The following is a 24,094-nucleotide window of genomic DNA, read 5'->3' on the forward strand; positions in this document are numbered from 1 at the left end:
AAAATTCATCGTTATTGATTGTAGTAATAGGCAAGTTTACTATATTGCTTATTTTCTCTCGTGGCTGGTCACATCCAGTTGTAAGTCAGCCCACCCAACAGGTTAACCCTGGCAGGTTTGGCCAGGGTGTAGAGTTCTTGGGACTTGGTCCTCTGGAAAAAAGGCAGCATGCCAGGTTTTGTAAAGCAACTATACCATTTGCCATGGTCACTTGAAACTGAACAAAAGCTCCACGATTTCACACTTGTGTATATTCAAATCTCTCAGGTAGATGGCAACCAGACTCCATAAATAAATGCTTGTTACCACTGTTTCAAAACTGAGACTTTTAAAAGCAACTACCTCTGTCTTGAAGGGTAAATCCCTAATGAAATTAGTTATGTGACACCTGAACAACAGTCTAAGGCTTCCAAATTAGGTAAGAAGGACTCTCCTTTGATGCATTTAATACAGTCATAATAAAATCAACTAAATAGATTTTGGGTGAGTCTTGACATGACAACATATGACTAATACACAGAGTGCACTCAGATTTTTTTTTTTTTAATTTCAGATTTGTTTTGTGAGATATAACAAAATAAGAGCAGTATTTCTTACTCTAGAATAACAAATTGAGAAATTGTGCATTTAAGTGGGCATCAGTGTGTATTTCACAACACATATTAGTTGTATTTAGCTACAGTAATAAAAATACTTTTACTTTTTAAAGAAATATCAGATATGAATGGCAAGCTGTCACATCATGAAATATAAGTAACAATGTCACTATGCTATTTCAAAATTATTTGTCTTTCTGCTCCACAAGATCTAAGCTCAAAGGCAACATAAGATTCATTCTGCCTACCTTAACTTTGGGTACAAAGTTAGATATATGATAAATAGTTGAACTGAAATATAAGTTGCCATTGTAATACATTAAAGAATGCAGGTCTTTTAATGTAAGTTCAAAGTTACAATGAGGTGATGGGACCAATAATTTTAAAACATTTTCTTTTGTACAATTGAGGCTCAGTAAGGCTTAAAATACGCAGCCAATCATACTTTACTTCTTAAATAAGAACATAGGAGATCTCTATATAAAATGACTGAAAGGGAAAAAAAAGTGTTAAATCTCCTAAGCAGGCATCACATTTTTTTTAAAAAAAATTACTCTATCAGATGCTCAAGGAAAGTTATCAGAAATTAGTACAAAATGTTCGAAATATCTAACATAGAATCTTCTCCATTCCCCATTTTTTATACGATTACCATGAAATATTTGAGTATTCCTTAAAAATATCTGATGGCTCTACGATAGGTACTTAGAAATTAAATATACAAAATTCATGCCTTCCCCCATCCAATATGAATTATATATTTTATCCAAAAGAGGAAAGAAATTTAAATCAAATAATTACAACAGTGATAAGGATTCATTTTATTGTGTTTTCCATATAGACAGAGGTTTTTTTGATGAAGAAAAATCTTTACAAAGATCATCTATAATTGAATCAGCACCAAATAAAATTTAGCTTTTAAATGAGTCAGGTATTCTACATTTGGAATTCAATTTCACAAACATTCAAGGTTAGTGGCTTTTGGTAAGAAAAAAAGACTAGCAGAAAGGAAAAAGACACTTTTTCAACAGATAGTAACATAGTTTTTTTTTTTAATTGCTCTGGGAAAACACAGTATAGTTATTTAAGAAATGTCTTTTAAGCAATATTTAAGTGCTTCAAGTCAAGAGGTCTTCAGACTAAAAAATATTTTAAAATTTGCCAAGATACTGCAGCATCAAAAATATTCTCCTTATTCACTTAATTTCATGTTGAAGGAAACATTTGACAGATAAGTAAACAAAAGGCAAAAAAGTTTACCTGCATTTTTATATAATAAATTTTAGATCTATAAAAATTTCCTGGTTTGTACACAAAGGCCAATGCTTGACCTTCATTGATCCATTTTTATGTAGTTAAAAAAATACAGTATCAAATCTTTCTCCCTCCCCCCAAAAAACTAGAAGAAATATTTTAAATTGTGAGTGTGTGAATGTAGCTATGCATATCTTTAAGTGCACAAAATACACAAATATCACTTTACTTGGAAAATTATTTTCATCATACTGTAAACATCTCTTTCTCTAAATCTGAACATTTCAAAATAGTCTTTGGTATTCTTAGCTATTGTGCTTTGAAATGGAAACTTAAAAGATTTCTGTAGCAGTGCTACATAGACATTTTAAGATATAAATAAGAAAAATGCACTTGGAATAAGTTATAATTAGCTGCTTTTGCATAATTTTCAACAACTACAGTGTATGCTTAGTCACAGTTTTATGAGAAAGAATATCTTCTTTTTCAACTCCTTAATTTTAAGGAACACTTAATCATTTTGGCTAAAAATCCATTTTTGCAGTGGATCTGACGGATTGCATGACACTAAGCTTGGATGCTCTCCATTTGCTGAAAGGCACATTTTTAAGAATGGATTATATAGAAGTTGATCCTACAATAAAAGGAAACACAATAGGCATTAAATTTCAAGACTCATAGCTAACTGATAGATATGGAAACTACATTACGATCTCATGGAAGCTAAAGGGAGACCCACATACCAAATGTACATTGTTCTTAACTTTTAATCTTCCTCAGATCAACTATGTCATAAAATCTTGTTGGTTTTTGGCATTTTGGCATTTATGCCACTACTGTTCAATTCACAGAAGGTATTACATAAATAAAGAGATGTAGACAGAGTGAGGGCTGAATCAAGTTTTCAAACAAGAAACATTCCATTGGGATATCCGTAAGTGACAAACTCTTTTAAAATATTATGTTATAAACACCAGTCTCTTATAGTGTTCTGGTAGGGCACAAAACAATTTTTAGGTAAGAACTGCTATGTTCTAGCTAAGCCTTAAAACAAAAACAGAGGGGCACCTGGGTGGCTCAGTCGGTTGAGCATCCGACTTTGGCTCAGATCATGATCTCACAGTTTGTGAGTTCGAGCCCTGCATCGGGCTCTGTGCTGACAGCTCAGAGCCTAGAGCCTGGAGCCTGCTTCGGATTCTGTGTCTCCCTCTCTCTCTGCCCCTCCCCCACTTGTGCTCTGTCTCTCTGCCTCTCAGAAATAAAAATTAAAAAAAAAACAAACAGAAAAACAGAAAATATATTTTATATATTCTTTCAATTCTAAATTCATAAAAAAGTTCTAAAACAGGTGAAAAGAATTAATTACTGTAGGTGAGGAAAATATAATGATTTTTTTTCCTTTCTGTCAGGATAAAAAAAATGTGGCTGTTGTCAGAAGCCTTATAAGAAACTCTTAAAAAGACAGATATAGGCAACTATTATTAATAATTCACAAAAGTGTTGATCTGTATAAATCATGCCTTCACTAAGCAACTTTACTATTATTTTGCTTCTAAGAGTATTTAATTCCTAGATATATTCTCTTTATCACATTGGTAGATATACACAATAACAAAGTTAACAAAGAGAAATTCTGATGGATAACATTAATATGCTATGTTTCATTCATTTTCTCAGATAAGCAATTAGAGCTAATCAAAATAATTACATGGAGAGGTGAATTAATTGCACTCAGTTACCTTTTGGATCTCCCATATCTGTTCTCCACTGGCCACTGTCTTGTGACCTTTGTAGGCACATGCCCTCAGCTGAACAAGACCTTGAGCAGCATGAAGACATAATTCCTTCTGGATGTTGTGGCGAATTTCACGTTGAGCCGAGTATTCAAAATACTGTGAAAAGAAGAATGCTATTACTGACTTGTATCCTCAGTTGCAAAATAATGGTCCAATAGTAATAATAATAATCACTGAATAATGAAGTCATGTGTACTGAACAAAATAATGCAATAAAAGTAGGCATTAGAAACATAAGCTGAGCTTTTATGACAGAAGATGCTAAATGCTTTTCCAGCGTATCAGCAATAGGTAGTTACTTAAGAATGTATTGTCTTCCTCTCATGTCAGAAATAGGAGGTTATCAGGTGGGATGGAGGCTAGCTAGGACAGGTACAGCATGGAAAAGGATCTGGAAACTTCTAGCAAGCATATTAATTGCCTCTTCCTCTCTGCAAAGTGTTCCTTTTCTCTTATTCCTCTCAATTAATGGCATTTTCATTTACATTAGGAACAATTCTCCATGTCTCAGTTTCCTTGCCTGTAAAATGGGTAATTTATTTATGTTTTTTCTTTTTTCGTTTTGAGAGAGAGAGAGAGAGACAGAGAGAGAGAGAATCCCAAGCAGGCTTCACACTCAGCATGGAGCCTGACACAGGGCTCAATCTCACGATTCTGAGATCATCACCTGAACCCAAATCAAGAGTCAGACACCTAGCTGACTGAGCCACCCAGGCACCCCTAAAATGGGTAATTTAATAGTTCCTACCCTACAGTGTTATGAGGATAAAAGGGATAATAAGTGTAAAACACTCAGAACAATAACTGGTACATGGTAAACTTTTAATTCATTTTAGCTGTTATTACTAGGATTGATGTTTCTCTCTCCCCATATGTCCAGTTATATAGCTTCTTAGCTCTACCAAATTTCCTTCTCAGACGTCACCATCCCACTTTCCTTGGTACATCACTTCTCTTATTCAGGCACTCAGAATCTTTACTGTAATACCTCCAGAGACCTGCAGTCTCTGCCCCCATAATCCAATTCACCCTGCTGCCAGTCTTTCATAACACTGATTCAATCTCCTACCTCCCTTACTTGAGTGAGTCACTAATGTTGCTAAGAGAAGTCTACACTTCTTAACTGGTACGTGAATTCTTCCATTTTCAATCTTATATCAACCAATGCCTGAACTGTATGCTATATTCTTTCCGCACAATTCTACCAACGCAGAGCATATGCATCCATAACTCTAAGACTGCTTTACTGTGCTGTGCCTGAAATATCCTTCTGGATCCTTCTCTGCCTAGCTAATTCCTTTTTAGCCTCAAAAAGCCAATTCAAATGTTACTTTGCTTCTTTAGTTTCCCTGAACTTGTCCTACTGAACAAAATTACACCTGTTTCAGGGTTCCCGTGGCATATCAGAAATAACTTTTATTGCACTCTATCGGAATTGTGTGTGTAGCTAGCTGGCTTCACAGACCAAAGTCAGGCAGTGTATCTAATAATAACATCCATTACAAATGAAATACTTCACAATGTTGACATTCCAAAGATAAAATAAGTGAACATAATGGATTTTTAATAATGAAGTGATTAGTCTTAGCACTAATATTTATTGAGCCTTTATTATGTGCTAAGCAGGGGCTGTTTTAAACCCTTTATGTATATTAGACTAGGCACTTCACAAACATTAGCTGAATTAACCTTGAGTTCCCCTGATCTTGGCCTCATGCTTAATTTAGCTCCTTCCATAAATATATCCATCATTTTTATAACTGATAGGTCTTCAGATGGAGACACTGAAAGGAGTATAGATCATGAAAATAGTACTTTGGCTAACATTCCTCAAGAAAGATAAATCTTAGAATTTCAAAGATGGTGTGAAAAGTTGGTCCAGTATCTTAGTTTACCCATGTTATATATTTTTTAATCATTAAAAGGTAGTTATAAAGAATAGGAAAGAGTTGAAGATACTTAAGCAACCAAAAGAATGTATAATTAGCTAGCTGGGGATAGTGGAGAGACATAACTTGGAACCAGGACAAATGCCCTGGAGTGGAAAGTAGCAGCAGCAAAGCATTACGTGTTATAAAGCCATAATGACTTACACAGCATTATTGCACCAGTATATTTGATCAATATAGTCACGTTATCAAATTACTTATTTTTTTTTGAATGTTTATTTATTTTTGAGAGAGAGAGAGAGACAGAGCATGAGTGGAACAGGGGCAGAGAGAGAGGGAGACACAGAATCCTTAGCAGGCTCCAGGCTCTGAGCTGTCAGCACAGAGCCCAACGTGGGGCTTGAACCCACGAGCTGTAAGATCATGACCTGAGCCACAGTTGGACGCTCAACCGACTGAGCCACCCAAGCGCCCCTCAAACTACTTATTTTTACTTGGCATACACAAATACTGTTATAATGGAGTTTTAATGTTATAAAATTGTCATTATCTGGTCAAAATAGTAGAAGGGAGCATGAAGAAATGATTAAGTTGGATGACAGATCAAAAACACTTAGCACTAAAGGAACTAAAATTTGCAATGTAGTTTAAATGCAATGCTTGACTTAAAATTTAAAGGAAAGAAACCAAAATAAAATCGACCACTGTGGTACAGTGCTAGAAACCAGAGTCATCTTCTTAATATTTAAACCAGGACCCACACCTGGGTGGCTCAGCCGGTTGAGCATCCAACTTTGGCTCAGGTCATGATCTCACAGTTTGTGAGCTCATGGGGCTCACTGCTGTCAGCACAGAGCCAGGTTAGATCCTCTGTCCCCCTCTCTGCCCCTCCCCCACTTGCATGTTTTTTTTTTCTCTCTCTCTCTCACACACACAAATAAACATTTAAAAAAATGAAACCAGGAAATATTATTCTCCTCAAAACTCTCAGATGGCCTCTGTCATATTCAGAACTAAATCCAAGTTCCTAGGGGAGGTCTGCAAAACCTTCAATGACCAGGCCCTTTATCGATGTCTCTGACCTCATTTCCTACCCTGTCTTCCTGGACCACTCTGCTGCAGCCACACTGACTTGCTGACCGCTCCATTTACCTGCCACTGGCTTCTAGCCTTGCACCCCTTCTGCCAGGATGCCCCCTTCCTGGAACACGGTTCCTCTCCAATTCCTTTAGGCCTCTGCTCCAACATCACCTTTTCAAAGAGGTCTTCCTGAACCTCTGAAAACAAAGCCCCCCTCCACCCTGCTCCTCACATTCAAATCACCCATCTACCTCACTTCATTTTTCTTTATGCCCAAAATTACATATGTTTATTTCTTCTCCTTCAAGAACACAAGCTCCACAAGGTAGGATTTTTCAATACAACAGTGCTAGTTACATTACAGGCTCTAAACAAATATTTATTGAAAGAACATGTGAACTACTTCTCCATCCCCCGAGTTTTATTATTTTTTAATTTATTTTTATTTTGTTAAGATTATTTATTCTGAGAGACAGAGACAGTATGAGTGGGGGAGAGGCAGAGAGAGGGACAGAGAGAAACCCAAATAGGCTCTGTGCTGCCAGTGCAGAGCCCAATGTGAGGCTCAACTTGGGAAACTATGAGATCATGGTCAAGAGTCTTATGCTTAACCAACTGAGCCACCCAGGCACCATGCCTTCCATCTAAATTTTTAAAAGACATCTATACTGTATTTATAATTTACAAGTTATTTCAGAGAAAAGACTATAAAAACATCTTTATGGCAAGGACAAGAGAAAAACAGATAAACAATGTATAAGATATTTTCAACTCTTATGATAAAATAAATGTAATGGTAGAGGAAGCTTAGGAAAATTTGTAAGTATTTACATTTAGTGATAAGGTTTTTACAAATGACTAAATACTTCTTATTGTCCAAAAACTTAATTTTAACTAGCATGGTTCAGTATTATTTCCCAAAAAAATTACAATTATTTATTTTTCTTCTAATATATAGAAGGCAATGTTATTTTAAAACGTGTGTGTGTGTGTGTGTGTGTGTATAATATATATATATATATATATATGCACATATGTAGATATATGTGTGTATAGGTATATATGCATGTGTCTATACCTGTGTGTATGTGTGTATGTGAATCTCCATCACATTCTATAATTATATCTCAATCACTAGCTATGGCTTCTGGGCTTCTGTGTTCTCTACCCTCAGTAGATTAGTTGGTTTGATGAGAAGGGACTAGAACTAGAGTAAGCTGAGGTTAATGACTAGGAAGAAACATGGAAGAGGATGGACCAGGAGATAAACTGATACTTTCTTAAAGCTGACATCACCAAAGTTCCATCCGCTTAAAATAGGACATTGTGAGTATTTAATAGTACGAAAATCCTCCACACACATCTTGAACTCTACACCAAAATACCTGCAATTCACAGAAGAAAGACATACCAGCTCTCCTCCTTAGAACCCCCCTTCACATTCTTCCCATCCTGTTCTCACTCCCACCAGCCATCTCATAACTGCTATGTACCTTTCAAAAAACGTTTTCAAATGTCATCTTTCCAAGGAAAATGTATGGGCACCCAGTCTAATTCATTCAGATGCCCTCCCCCATACTCTGGAAGCACTGAATGCTTTATCCCAGACCTTATCATGCTGACGGTAACCATCGGTTTTGAAATATAGATTTCTTGAGGGAGACAGAATCTAAATTTCTTGAACCCAGCAGAATACCTGGCATGAAGGGGTCACTCAGTGAATTTGTTGAATTAACAAATGAGTAGAGTTCAATCCTTCCAGGAGTTAACTTGTAAAAGGCAAGGCAAAGAAGCTAAATGCTAAAATTGTATGTTAATAAGTTCTCTACCCATAGTAGGCCAAACAGTGACACTTGACATTTGTCTTAATTGCTAAAACAGTCAAAGCGTGGTAACAAGCAGATAAATCATCAGTCAAGGATAATCAAGAACATGCCTTTTTTTATTAAAAAAAAAAATTTTTTTTAATGTTTTTTTTTTTAATTTATTTTTGAAGGAGAGAGAGACAGAGCATGAGCAGGGGAGGAGCAGAGAGAGAGGGAGACATAGAATTTGAAGCAGGCTCCAGGCTCTAAGCTGTCAGCACAGAGCCCGATGTGGGGTTCGAACTCACGAACTGTGAGATCATGACCTGAGCCGAAGTCGGACACTTAACCGACTGAGCCACCCAGGTGCCCCATAACATGCCTTTTTGTAAAGAACGTATTGAAATAATATCATGATCCACAAATATAACTTATAATACTGCTCTTCTGGTATCACATTTAATATAATTTGCTATCAAATGCAGTTAAATATAGCCTTTATGTATAATTTTGCAAAAGCACCTTGCCAATAGTCCCAAAACATAAAAGACCCACATACAAGATCCTGTTTTTTTTTTTTAATTTCAGATGGCATGACTCTATTATTTTCTCATTTGCCTTTCTACTGAATGGGTAGGCAACTTCAAATTGTTTTCCGAGTCAGAATGAAAGTCAAAACAAAGTATGCAACAACTTTAATATTAATTGCCAAACATTATTAACCTAAAAGCATTTTAAATACCAATTTATACCAAAATATAAAGCTGATTAGGGACTTCTGACAACTTATTTGTAAGAGCCAACAAAAAGGGAGGATTTTTAGCGCAGTGCTCACCTGGTTTCCCCCGAGTCCATGGCATGTATACAAAATTAATGGTTTGCCTCCTTGATTATTTTCTCCAACATCCAGACACAAAGGCTGACCAATGCTTTTAATCTAAAGGGAAATTTTCAAGTTATAAGAATTTTTTTTTAATCTATGTGGTTTATATATTTTTTTCAGTTAATTCCAGGAAGTAGTATTAATAAATAGTAATGTAAAATCTCAAAAGCAATAAAACCGGGAAGTATTTCAGCAATTTTCACTGAACCACATAAATGTTTGTGGCAAGGCATAAACCAAGTAAAAAGGAGGATGAAAACACTCACATATCCAGATATAACAGGATTAAGGTCTGGCACATATGCTTCTGGATAAATAGTGTTCAGATACCATGTAAAATTTTTACATTGAAGGCGGTGCTTTATTTCAAATCTTTTTGAAAGATCACCAAATGATTTCTGGAGAAAGAGAAGAAGTAAAAAGAATGCTTAATCAAAACAGCACTGATAAAGTAGTTTAAATGCTACTATTTGTGTTTACATTTGGATCTTAAAGAAAAAAATTATGGGCCAAAATGCAAGATACAATTTAAAGTATCCACCATTTATTCAGGCAACAAGTATGCCTGCCTGCTTGTCTCTGCCTTCAAAGAGAGTCACGTTACCACTGTGGTGCTGATGTAATACTATTTTATCCTTTCTTTGTGGTACCAGACGTCCCCCATGGGCAAAAGGTCTCTAGAGAAATGCTGTGGGCCAAGAAATGGTAGTGGGGGCATCCAAAATGGATCCTAATTTTATACCCAAAAATGATCTGTAAAGTGAGGTGTGAGGAATCAGGTATAAAGAAACAGTTGCCAATACAATGTAATTTATATCTCTTCTCTAGTCAAGACTACAAAAGACAACACACTTGGGAGTATATTTTTTTTCTAGTTTTAAATGAGTTACTTACTCCTAACAAAATCTTAAACATAATAATGTATTAGTAGAAAAAGGCAAGTTTTTAATAACTGCATTTTATTTTCCTTTATCGTGAAAGGACTAGGAAAAGAATTTTAAAGAACACTATTAAACTGAAAAGGTATTTGGTCTATAGGCAAAATTTTAAAGGAAAATTATATTTGGTACCTATTATATAGAAAGTTTAAATACTCAAGCTTATCATTTCAGTTAAGAAAATATTTTCTCTGCCAACTGTAATGTCTTGACCAGGGATTTTAGCAAAAAATATAAACTCTAAAGGACTTCTGACTAGCTTATTCATTTTATCACAAGATCTGTTTGCCTTGTGGTAAAAATAGGGGTTTACTGGCTCCCCTGCCCTATTGTGGGAGATAAGCACTTAGCGCCCACTTGCCTGCTTAGCCAAGTACACAATCTGCCCAATTTGTCCTGGTGGCCTTAAATAAAAAGATAGCCATCTAACCCAGTAGTGCTCTGACTTTGCATGCCACTGGCATGTTACAGGAAGTTACTGGAGACCACAGAAAAGCTGGAAAGAGGTAACCAGACCTTCTTTATGACAGTCAAAATGTTGATGCCCTTTAATCTCAATATATACCCTCTGCAAATCAGCACTGTTTCTTAAAAAGGGGGTTGGATGCCATTCACTGAAGCATGTTCTTAAAATGTTGAGCTTGTGAACCACACCCAATATTGAACTTGTTGGAGCTCGGTTCTAATGTCTTAAGCATTACAATTCTGCACAGCTTTTACTATGACGGGTCAGTAACAATAGTGCCATACATTTGTGAGCACTTACTTCTTTATTTCATAGCTACTCTGGGAGACAGGCAAGTGTTTCATCTCTGAAAACAGGGAAGCAGAGAGAAGCTTGGCTGAGCACACACCTCATGTTGGGCCAACTCTCAACCACCTTATGAAGTGTCATCCCATTTTACAGACTCAGAAGGGCTTTGCAAAGGTAACCCCTCCAGTGAGCTGTGGAACCAGAACTTGAAATAAAAAAGCCTTGATACTTCTGGTTTATTCTCCTACCACACTCTGACATTGTCTCCATCTCCAGTTCAAAGAGCCACTTAGCACCTTTATTTAGGTGTTAATCACATCACCTAAAACCAGTTAAAAGTGGTTCCACTTAACCATATTCTTTGGGTAAAATACTACACCAAAGCAGTTACAAAAACTAAATATCTTCCATACTTAAAGAGTAACATCAAGTGGAATGCCTAAATTTTTAAAAAGGCATATTACTTGATTTTTCCTCAAGAAAAAAAAAAGAAAACATCGGCATCAATCAGTTATGTGTGTGTGTACACACACACACACACACATAAATAGATATAATATACATAAATATTATATATATTTATATATAATATACATATGTATATATATAATATATATATTATATATTATATATATATTAATATGTATATTATATATATATTATATATATATATATTTGAGAGAAAGAGTACGTGCATGTGCACACGAGGGAAAGGGGCAGAGGGAGAGAGATGACCTGAGCCAAAATCAAGAGTCAGACACTCAACTGACTGAGCCACCAGGTGCTCCAATAAGTTATATACTCTGAGTTAAAAAACTCAATTTCAAAATTAACTTTTAAAAATGTTTTGCACTTGAACTGACACAAATAAGTAAAAGAATATGTGAACTTGATGTGGATTTTTATTGTAATTTAATGATTTAGCTCTAACTTACTTGTTTAACAATTTTTGCTGCATCTGTGTTTCTCCTATAAAATATTTCCTTGTATTCATCCATCCAGACTTCTGCAAGGCGAACTTGGTTGCGAGCAATCACCTGAGTGCCTTTTGGAAAGGTATGAGGGCTTTTGCTGCGAAAGACATGTCCAACAACAGAGCAAGGCATAATCTCCAACTGCCCACCACATTGCCATACCTGATAATTAATGATATTTGTTTAAATTCACAGTATTTTTAAAATATAAAAGTGTTGCTTTTAAATTCACCTTTAAGATACTAATAAAAACAAAACAGAAAAGATTTATAATAACTTCACAAATAGTCTCTGTCCTCTGCCAGTTCAACTTAAATTCTTAAATATAAAAAAACAACTTTATGAAATGGTACAAATACTAAAGACAACATAAGTATACTTTCAGGAAATATTTCAACAAAATAGTGATTTCAGATCTCTCATAAAAATAAAGCCCCACATTTTGTTTTTTGCAAACAATTATGCGAGCTCTCTAATATATACAAAAGACCAAAGACTCTTCTGTATTTGAATTCTATCTTCTTATACAAGTTATATGGCCACTTCACTTGAACCAGATTCTCTCTTCTCTGGCATGAACTAGCAGTCTTGGAGTAAGTGGACCCAGACTCTATTTACTCCTTGCATATTCAATTTTCTAATTTAGAAAACAATTCCAGATAATACCAAAGTACAATCTTTTAAGCTTGTGAAGTAGTTGGTCATTATTAAAGACTCATACCTATTTAGAGATAGAGGGACAAAAAAACTTATTTGCATTATCTCTAGATAAAATGAAAAATTATTAAATCAATACTTGCTCATTTAAAAATCTTAGCAATCAGTTCTGCCATAAACAAACAGTCACTAAGCAAAAAATCGAAAATGAAGACATGCTTAATAATCTGTGCTAGCATTAGGGCAAGAGATCATATTCTCTCTCTCTCTCTCTCTCTTTTGTTTTTAAACAAATGAGAAAACTCAGTGGTATTTTTAATTCAACAAATTGTGCCTGAGATCTAACACACGCTAGGGGTTGGGAATACTTAAATGGATATAATAAGACCCCTCCCTTGAGCAGTTCAAATTTGGCTAAGATCATCATTGCCATTATGTAATGGAGCCAGAGCTAAAACTTAAATCTTCTAACTACTAGTTCAGTTCTTTTCCCAGTACCTTCCAGTCTAAAGGATGAAAGATGAATGATAGAGTCATTGCAGAAAATGAATCATGAAATGAAATAAGTGTATGTGGAGACCATCCAAAGTTTTTGTTTTGTTTCTCATATTGACTTTTAATATGTATAGGGGGAAAAAAAGGTCATTTAATCCAAAGAGTTAAGGTCTTTTTAAAATTATACATAAATGTTTTTCCATTCTGACTCCCTTGATAATCAACTCATTTCCTGAAGCACTAGATTGAATTATATTTATCTTGGCTGGAATTCAGTAGCTACAAGTGCATTAATTGGTGCTATTGGCTGGACACAGGAGTTTAACTGATTCCTCTTGTTACACTGGCAGCAACGAGTAAATATATTAACGTTTTAAAAAGAAATACCCGTATTCTAAAATTTCTAGCAATTGAATTTTAGAAAGCACAAAAAGTAAAGCCTGCACACATCTAGGATAATCATATCAGCCAATTAGAACAAAATGTGTATTTTATTGTCTAATATGTGTTATATTTATAAACTTACTCTGAAAGACATTTCTATATTTTCACCTCCCCAGATTTCCATTTCTTCATCATAAGTTCCAATATATTCAAAATATTCTTTTGATATGGAAAAAAGGCCTCCTGCAAAAGTGGGTGTTCTGAAAAATAATCCATTGTCGAATTTTGTTATAAAAATAAAATACGGAAAAACAAGTTATTTAAAGAGTGACTAAATCAAATCACAAACAAATTAGATCACAATTTCAAGAAGTTTTATATTGGTTAATAGAAACTAAAAATGCTACCTTCAGAGTCAAATTTTATGGGGAAGCGGGGAGGGAAGTACTTTAAATATATTTTCCCAGAGAAACAAAATTATTAAGTGTCTTCTAACCAACTCTAAGGATTCTTTACTAATGATTATGAGAAGACAAAAGGCCTCACTGATTCTACTTCCTATTCGGTAACATCATGTTTAAGTATATACATAAATGGCTTCTCTATTCCCAACATAGGATGTGTGTGTGTTTCTTTATTTCATTAGTGTGAATTACCTTGGAGGCAAAAACTGTAAAAAGCAAAGTGTGAATACATATTCAAATAACTGAACTGCATATAAGACTTTGGGAGCAATCGTCTTACTTAATTGGGTAGGTTTCATCTTTCCTTCTTTGCCTCTCGTGATCAGGAAGCGATTCCCAGCCAAAGGAAAGGCTCCAGTCAAAGTTTCCACGGTTGTGATTGCTTCCATAAGGAGAGGGTTTGTTGAATTCAAATGTGTTCAGATCTATGGATGCAATATCCGGACTCACCACGGCAGTGTAATTCTCAGCTATCCTGGCCAACAAAGGTTCTAACCAACCATAGAAACACTCACCTGGAAGGGAACACAATTCTAATTAACCCAAAGAAAACACTGAGGGTTTTCTCTTTTGTGGTTTGAAGATGATTTAGAGAAACAAGAATAACAGCCATTCGTGTTTTGAACATTTACATAGGGGAGATTTCTTAAAGGTTTCTGGCGATAAGATGAGGGTTGGATGAAAAAGGTAAGGCACAATTCAGCATAGTTAGGAAAGTTTATCTACAGAGGATGATTTTTTTTTTTTAACGTTAGAGAGGAAATAAAATGATACTGGTGTATTTAAATTTCAGATGATGTGTTTTCCTCTAAAATGTGCCTTGGATCAAAGGTAAGTTTTTGCTGATCCATGCCACCTAGCCCCAAAAGTGTTCTGATTTATATAAACTTGTCTCCCTCAGTAAGGTATAGTAACAAAATCTTCATTTCTCTGAGTCTTAGGAGAAAATAAGCCAACGAGTCAGAATATTCTGATGTCAGCAGTTGGAGAAGGACCAGCCCTAATGGAAAGTGGGGGCAAAGGAATGCCATACAAAGTCTGGGTCCTGGCTGGGGGCCAGGCTCACTTAATACACAGAGTTCAGGAGACTCAGTCCTACCCAGGTCTCCCCATCAGGCAGAGTTTGGCAGTTATTAGGAGGACCACTTGGCATCAAGGAGGATCATCAGATACATTTGCCTCAGAGGAAGAATGCCCAGTGTGACATAATTGGAATTTTGGACCAGGAGAGGAAATATTGGAGAATGAACCATTTCCTTTTCAAAATGCTTCCCTTGGATTACCTATAGACCTCTCTTCATTTGAGGGCCAGGTATTAAGGGAGTACTGGATATGAAAACTCTGAAGAGACTCAAACAAATCCAAAAGTCCTCCTAGAAAAATTAGCATAGGACCAAAACCATTTGCTGGGTCAAACATAATCTAAGGGCTAGTCAGTTCAATTCAAAACAAAACAGTCATACAAAGTATAATCCACTAAATCTAAAGCTGAAGGACTAAGGGACATTTTGATGATCCCTAACATGCCCATTAAAATTTACTCTAAAAATACTTTCTAAATACTTTAAAATCATTGACACTAGAGAACAAAACCACTAAAAATAAAGGGCAAAAAAAAAAAAAAAAAGACAGTAGCAACAAAAACAAAAATTGATACTATTCGTAGAAAAGATACCAGAAAAAGCTGGAAGGGGACACCTCTAACTTAGCACAAGAGGAGTGTGCAAATCTTTGAAAAAAGAGTGGAAATATAGAAATTGAAAGTATCAGTACCAGGACAAAGTTTAAAGATAAAATTGCTTACACTTAAAACTTTCATTCATTTTAAACTATAAGAATCAATAATAATAAGGAAAAACATTGCGGGGGGCGGGGGTGGTGGACACAATGAGTATCTGAAAAAAATCCCAAGCAAGGATAACTCGCTGGGAAAGCTGGTCGCTGAAGGGAAGATACTGAAGTTAAGGAGCCTAACTCCATGTAAGTGAAAGGAGGCTCCTACCCAGAGCTATAACCTGCTTAGGCTGTCATTGCTATAAGCATCAGCTGAAAATGATGTTAAAGAAAATACAATTAGTTATTTAAAGAAAAGCCTTCTTCACTTTTTAAGTTAGAGGGAAGCAGAGGGGAAAATGTTACAACTACGTCTATACATATATACTTACAGTGAGCATCTAAAAATGTGAGGGTTTCAGCTGTTGCAACTGTTGCTCCTAGCAACCTGGCAGTGATCAGACCTTTTCTCTCTCTTTGTCTAACTATTTTTACTATAGAAAATTGTTTTATATATTCCTCTAGTTTATCATGTAAGTACTCTGTAAGAAAAAAAAATATCAGGATTAACTCTTCCTAGGTTTATTTTCATATATGAACACATGAAAGCAAATGAAGAAACCACAGGGCAATATCTCCACATTCGTCATCTTAACAGTTGCACACATCCTTCCATTAAGACGAAATTGTATCTTTAACTCTTCAAAGAAAAACAATAGCTATATATGCAAATCTTAACTTCTGAACAACTATAACACATACTGTGGTAACACTGACTTATCCTGTACATGCAATATCAATAAATATATTTTGTGGGGAGGGGAGAGACTTCAAATGGAGTAGACCCAGGAGTTAAGAAGGCACATTTAGGGGTCTGAGAAAACTAGCTAAGGGAGTGAAGGAAACTGAATTTGGCCAAAAAGATATTTGACACATTTTAAAATTGGAATTTAAGTCTGGAAATTTAAAGAAAAATGCCAAGTATCAAAAGGATTCTCTGATACTTAGGCAGTGATCACAATAATTTAAAACAAAAATGATGAGGAAAATGGCAAATAGGAAAGCCCAAGGCTACAGCAGTTTAGGAATATTTTTACAAAGAGTCAGCATAAAATTTTTGAAAGCTTTGGAGTCTGCTGACACAGAATTTTTTCCAGTAAAAATATGAAAGAAGAAAGGAGCATGTAGGTTAGGAATGGAGCTAAAAACAGGCTAAATCTTATTAATGGGTATATAATTTAAGATATTCAACATTCCAATTTGGATGAGACATGATAAGCAAGAATTAAAACAGTAGGTAAAAGAAAACACATTAATCATGTCAGTCAAGTGTTGTTCGTATTTTGAAACAAGTTCTTAAGTCTGCTTTTTTCACCAATAAATTCTTGATTCTTTGTTGAGTATACAATGTGTTTCTTCAGGTGGCCTTCTTGGGCCCATAGCACAGCCTCAAAAAGATCTGGGAATGCTGAGAACATCAGTAAATGTCCTAGGGTAGATGTTTGCTTCTGCCTGATTCCAGAAGCAAACATAGATGACTTTATCTATGATTATATATATATTTTTTCAGTTCTCCAGTGGTACAGATAAAAGAGTTGCTTATTCAAAGTTTAAACATTCATAAAGGAAGTGAGAGTTCAGGAACAACTTCTGTGGACAATAAATCTAAGCATTGTTGCCTCAAAATAATAGGCTAACTTTTTCATACCTTCTAAGAACCTCAGAATTAATTCTCTGAAAGACAAGCAGGATTGTAACTTCTCTTAAAATATAAATCATGGATATTTCTGCCTTAATCATAGATTTATAAAATAGAAACTTGTATAAAAACATTTCAAAGGCTTTAATGGGGATTGAATCTTTTTTAATGGAGTCACTATAGATTCCTTCAATAAACTGTCCCACTGTTTGAGTCGTTAAAGAATTTTTTATTGACCCACAACTTCCAAACTTCCTATAAATTTTTATCTGCCCCTTAAATTCAAGCCCCATCCATACCTGTATTTTTGCAAGGTTAAGAGCACAAAGCTGTGAAATCAGACCTCCTGGGTTTATTTATTTATAGCACCATTACTTTTAGCTGAGTGACTTTTGGTAAGTTATTTTATTTTACTTGGACCTCAGTTTATCTATAAGATGGGGATAATAGCATTTACCCTTACAAGGGATTGCTGAGAGTATAAAAATGAAAGATTGCTGTGCATTTAAGACAAGGCTTACCACATGGCCCATGCTCTGAAAATGTTGACTGTCTTGTTTTGCTGTCACTAGGACTTAACTATCTCTTTGTCACTTGATTATCCACATATTATGCTGCTCTTTCCTAAACCAATTGAAACCAGGGACTATAGTTTCTACATCACAAGCTCCTTTACAACAACTAGGAACACATTTTCTATAGCGGGTACTCATTAAATCTTTGATTCAATAAGACAAATTAATTACATTAGGATGCAAAAAGATTCCTCACCAAGAAAACTGTTGCAAGTTCATTGCCAATGCTATAAAGAATTAAAATATTCAGACCCTTTGACCAAGCAGTCTAACTTACCCAAAGATACAATTCAAAAGAAAGGATATTCATTACAGTGTGATATATACTAACAGGGTGGGGTGAGTGAAGGTGAATGGTAAAATAAGTAAAATGCATCTAGTCCATCATGGTCATTAAAAATAAAGTTTTGAAGGTAAAAGAAATGGGCTAATAATACTATATGAAAATGTCAGATTTCAAAATTGGATTTCTGACATGGATGTAACTAGGTAAACATTCTATGTTTATTTAGACAGCGATCAAGAGAGAAAAAGCAAAATTAAAATTAAATAGGAAGATTATGATTGGATATCACTTTTCTTTCTGATTTCCTTTAATTCTATTAATTTTGTTTGAGCAATAATAGAAGTTACCTTCAACTGAAGGCTTATTACAAGTAGCCTTACTGTGACCCTAATTTCTCACTGCTTGAAAAATCAAACAAAAACCATCTGAGAAGAAAGCTCAAAAAACCAAAGAGCGATTTTCTTTTCTTTTCTTTTTACAATACAACATATGAGAGACATGCAGAACTTAATCAAATGTCACTTAAAACTATGGATGCAGGGGCGCCTGGGTGATTCACTCAGTTAAGCGTCCCACTCTTGATCTCAGCTCAGTTCATGATCTCATGGTTCATGAGATTGAGCCCTGCATCGGGCTCTGTGCTGCCAGTGCAGAGCCTGCATGGGATTCTCTTTCTCTCTCGTTTTCTGTCTGCCCCCCTCTTGCTTGTGTTCTCTCTCTCTCTCTCTCTCTCTCTCTCAAAACAAATACATAAACATGGGGGGGAAAACACACCTCTATGGACTACAGACCAAGAATTAAAAAAAAAAAAATCATAACATTTCAAGCAGTAAATAAATCAGTTGGTTACAATTAAGTGGTGTTATAACCTGGGTAAGAGGAGTGGAGATTCAAATCTCTGATCCAGTACTGTGTACCCATATGCAGGGAACTTGAATTATAAAACTTCCCCATTTAGTGAATACATTTCACATCCATGTCAAACATCTCTGGAGATAAGCAAACTTATTCCACCTAGATGATACTTAACTTGAAAACAATCTCAATTCACTCATGATATTTTATTTTGAAGTTAAAGAAATGTTTAGGATTGTATGTAGAATATTAAATAAGCCAGGTTAGTAATTTTATGCTTTATTCACTTATTATCATTTCTTAAGTCTGGATACATCTTGTTATTGATGACATGTCACTTAATAAGCAGTATTTTTTTCTTTTTTCATGGCACATAAAGTAATGGTTTATCTCAAAACAGATGTTGCTTTCGGATAGATGAAAGAGTATCACTATCCCCATTTTACAGATGAGGAAACAGCTAGTTAGTATTGGAGTGAGAATTTGACCTTAAAGAATCAGGCTCCGAACTCAACTAATTCAGGAATAAATTTTGTGATCATTGAAATAATCTATATCTGTTTGGTTTTTAAAATACTCATAATGTTTGAAAACTTAGCAAATTAGGGCATTTGTCTGATTAGCCTTGCAATTCCAATTTAAAATGTACAATTTAGTAACTGACCGTTGATTTGTAATTTTAAGTAGAAATTCATTAAAGAATTCAGCTAACTTTGTAAACAATATTGAAATACTTAGCAGCCAAAATAAAACAGGATGTAGTGACTCTTTAATGATTTTTAACTACTCATTTATATTATTAATTAATGTATTATTTATATTAACTCATCTAATCTTCAAAACAATCCTAGGAGTTATGTATCATTTATGTATTTCCTCAATTCTAAGCTGCACCATTAGATACTTATTATAATCAATGGCATCTTAGTGTCATTGGTTGTGAGGGTTTTTTATTCTAGCGGTATGTAAACTAATGATGAAAAGATAAAAATTTAAAAAATAAACTAATGATGTGCAATAAATTCAATGAAATATGGCATTTTCCCCATTTTACAGATAAAGAAACTGAGGCATAAAAAGGTTAAGTAATTTGTCCAAGTTACACAGCAGGATAGGACCAGAACTGGGATTCAAACCAAGGCAGCCTGACTCAAGGCTCAAGTTTGTGTTCTTAACCACTATGCCTTACAATAAAAGTCTCACATTGAGGACCACAAAGTTAGAAGTCATGGTACTTCAAACATTTCTGAACTTTAAAATATTTAAATATAGATACCTTTGAATTCTACTCTCATCCATCATACCCATCATCCAAGGTATTATATTCAAGCGGGGGGGGGGGGGCGTTGCATACAGAGAGTACAATACAATCAAATAGACTTTGGACAACATCACATGGATTTACTTGGAAAACAACCTAATTTGCATGTGCTTTCTTACCATCTACACTAGCATCATCCACCAAAATGATTTCCTTCAGCAGTATGGCAGGGGAAGAATAAAGCACACTGTGGACAGTTCTAAGCAGCGTGGACCAGGCTTCATTATGAAAAACTATTATGACACTGGTGGTAGGCAGGGGAGGACAGCGCTTAAATTTTTGTTCAATACATCTAGAAGAAGTCAAAGAAGTAGAACAATTATGAATTTTATTACTTTATTTCAGAGCTATGCCATTACTAAAATTATTATTTAACCATTATCACCATAGAAACAATAGCAGACAATTTTTTTCTATGTAAGTTGATCTTAATGCTATGCAAATGCAAATCAAAACAAAATTTTTTACACAGAGATCATGTCCACTGATACAGATTCCAGGTCAAGGATTAAAACGTGCTATTGTAAGTTTTCTCAACAATATAATTTCAAATACAAATAGCATTTTAAATAGAAAATATAACCTACAAACGAGATAACCTATAACAATGGCAAACACTTGTAATCGCTCAAATAAAAACCAATTTTTCTCCCCCCCCCCTTGTAGAAATCATCCATTTTTCTTATTACCTCCAATTTTTTTTAACAGTGCAACTTCAGGGGCACCTGGGTGGCTCAGTCAGTTAAGTGTCCAACTCTTGCTTTCAGCTCATGATCTCGTGGTTTGTGGGATCAAGCTCTGCATTAGGCTCCATGCTGACAGCATGGAACCAGCTTGGGATTCTCTCTCTCCCACTCTCTCTGCCACTCTCTGTGCATGTGTGCACGCACACACTGTAGCTCTCAAAAATAAATAAACTTTAAACAGTGCAACTTTATTAAATGAATATTCATCTTCGTAGGGATTCTTACTTTCCTAAGTATGTAATATTTTTCAAGTTTTTAAATCAATTTACTTAATCTCTACTTGAACCAAAAGAGAAAAAAATGGCTTACTATAAAATCTATTTTTTTTATGATGCTCACAATTCAGCAAGACTTACTAAGTTGCTACCATATACCAACAATGTTGTGTTAAAGATTTTGCTCCAGTAACCTGATCTAGAGTTTAATTAAATAAGACCTAGCATTTTAAAATACTAAACTTAAAAATTTTACATAAAATCCTAAATCCCTGTTAAAAGTCATGTGATCTTTTTGCCATATGAAACATTGATAGGCACAAGGAGATAGACCCTAAGTCGTTTTTGGCTGATTAATGGTACTAACCATTAGCTAAACACATTAGTTACAAATTGATCTTGAATTTATTTTTATAATAATATCTTCCTCAATGAAAATAATCTTCATAAGAAGCTGTTGGGTATGAGTGGATCTGTACAGTACCCAGCCTTTGAGACTGAAGCTGACCACAGTCTCTCACCTACTGAGTTGAGGTGAGGATCCAAAGATATAACAGAGTAGAGGGTTTCAAAACACTGTAAAATCAGAGTAACCCTGGGACATAAAATATGTGTGGTCTATGGTAAAAATAAATAATCTTTAAGTTCACTTAAAAATCATAAATGGTTATACAATTTTAGACAGCAGAATATAAAATCCTCCCACTCAAAAGGCACTATAAATACAGCGTGTGAACAATCAAACAGTGCTGTTCAAACCCAAAGATAGGAAGCAAATCATTCACTTATGGAGATAAGAAACTAACACACTTCAAATGCTCTGTGAGGGAAACAGAGCCCCCAGTATGACCCTAGAGGCCTGGGAAAGCCACCCAAAGAAAGATATCCTGTATGTTCTCATTATTCACTTTTACAGCCATACCTCAGTTTGAATGTTTCAGATACTATTCTGAGAGGCTGCCTTTAGGGTGGAATATTAGTAGGGATAAACAAGGAATTAGGTTGAGGATAAAGTATTAATAGAGTGTGTCAACACTGTTGAGTAAGAAAAGGAAGCAAAGGTTATGAGTGAAAGTGATTTTGCTCTCTTTGTGCCTTCATGATTTCAAATATACATGCATAGTCAGAAGCAAATAATGACATTCATCCTCACTGACAGATGAAAGCAAATGATATATTTTAAAGTGAATTTTGGATAAACTGCCAATTAGAAGTAAGGTCCAAACACAAACTACCTATTCACAATTGGTCTTGACTTACAATTACACAGAAATGTATGACTAAATATAAGCTTGTATTTTTAAGACATAAAGGTTTGCAAACCAACATAAATTAAAAGTAAACATTATTTAAAAACTCCATGCTGTTTTTCTTAAAAAAAAAAAAAACCACCAAAAACCTTATGATTTATTGTCTTAGAAGCATTTGTATGGGGTGTTAGGATTAAAAAAAAAAAAAAAACCAAAAAACCTCACATACATTTACTTGTCATGTGACTAATATTAATAATTACAAAAAGGTTTCGAAATTTTAAATTCAAAAATTCACAAAAATTCACATTAATGAAATGTGATCACTTTATTCTTACAAAGCTTTCCTAAGTTCAAGCTAGGATTTCTTTGCTTAACTGATAACTGTTAACATCAAGTAAAGGTGTCATGTTATAGCATTAATGCAAGTGATACAATTTCACAGTATGATTTCATAAACCTCATTTATTCTGAAACAATAAAAAAAATTAAACTTAAGCTTTAGATATTGTTTTACATGTCACTTAAAGTAGTGAAATTAAATAACTTGCCAAACTGACTGCTTATACTCAAACCATTTGTAAAATTTGGCATATAGATATGTACTTAAATTATCAATCACATGACCATCTGACTTTGAGAGACACTGGATCTATATTTTCAATGAGCATGGAAATGACCAGCAATTCTTCAGAAAATGTGTTCCTTGCTGATATAAGTTAAATTTAAAGTAAGAAAGTGTTAAATCTTCACCAATTCTTCACAGTTCTAGGTATCCAATTCTTATCCAAAAAAGGTTCTTTACTTTAAGTACCTCGTTGTTTTTCACTTACAATGATTTCATTATTGAATATTATTGTAGTTCCTCAATGCTATATTGGGGAAAAAAAAAACTTGTCTTGAGCTGACATTGACTGTCATGTCAAAGAATAAAAATTATGCTTCTTGATTTGTGATGTGGATTGCTTTTCAGTCAAGACCTCTCCCCAAATCAGTCAAATGCAATACTGCATTTTAACTATTAACATAAGAAAAGAACTATTCTGTGCCTTGTTATAAAGGTAGAATATTTTATGGACATTCATTTGTTTCTTCACACATTCACTTAAAAATGTTTAGCACCTTAATCTTGAATCACACAGATTACAATAGAGAGACAGAAATCTAATCTACCCAACTTCAATATTAAGGGACTCTTAGTTAGAGCAAGTATTCATGATCATACATCTAGAAAAATAGGAGTGAAGCCATCGACCTAAGTCTATCAAAGTTCTTTTCTTCAGATGCATTTCCAAATGTAATTCTATTATAACCAGGAAGCAAAATATGTAGGCATTGCTTGCTTACGGTTTATCTCATACTTTCAACAAATCAACAAACGGTTTGAAAACTGCTGGAATTTATT

General features: G+C 34.6%; 1 protein-coding gene across 4 annotated transcripts in view; it reads right to left on the reverse strand.

Annotated features, from left to right (window-relative positions):
• Positions 1-1,393: 1,393 nt before the first annotated feature.
• Positions 1,394-24,094, reverse strand: part of GALNT3 (polypeptide N-acetylgalactosaminyltransferase 3) — a 43,274-nt gene continuing 20,573 nt past the window's right edge. For all 4 annotated transcript variants that reach the window (XM_042994610.1, XM_042994611.1, XM_042994613.1 and 1 more), the window contains 9 exons: positions 20,598-20,770; positions 16,135-16,284; positions 14,250-14,484; positions 13,648-13,765; positions 11,931-12,131; positions 9,570-9,701; positions 9,256-9,357; positions 3,590-3,742; positions 1,394-2,484 (listed from right to left, as the gene is read on the reverse strand). In XM_042994610.1, coding sequence (XP_042850544.1) covers positions 2,362-2,484; positions 3,590-3,742; positions 9,256-9,357; positions 9,570-9,701; positions 11,931-12,131; positions 13,648-13,765; positions 14,250-14,484; positions 16,135-16,284; positions 20,598-20,770 — 1,387 coding nt within the window. In that variant the 3' untranslated portion in view covers positions 1,394-2,361. The remainder of the gene's footprint in view (positions 2,485-3,589; positions 3,743-9,255; positions 9,358-9,569; positions 9,702-11,930; positions 12,132-13,647; positions 13,766-14,249; positions 14,485-16,134; positions 16,285-20,597; positions 20,771-24,094) is intronic.

This window comes from Panthera tigris, chromosome C1, assembly GCF_018350195.1.
Source record: "Panthera tigris isolate Pti1 chromosome C1, P.tigris_Pti1_mat1.1, whole genome shotgun sequence".
NCBI lineage: Eukaryota > Metazoa > Chordata > Mammalia > Carnivora > Felidae > Panthera > Panthera tigris.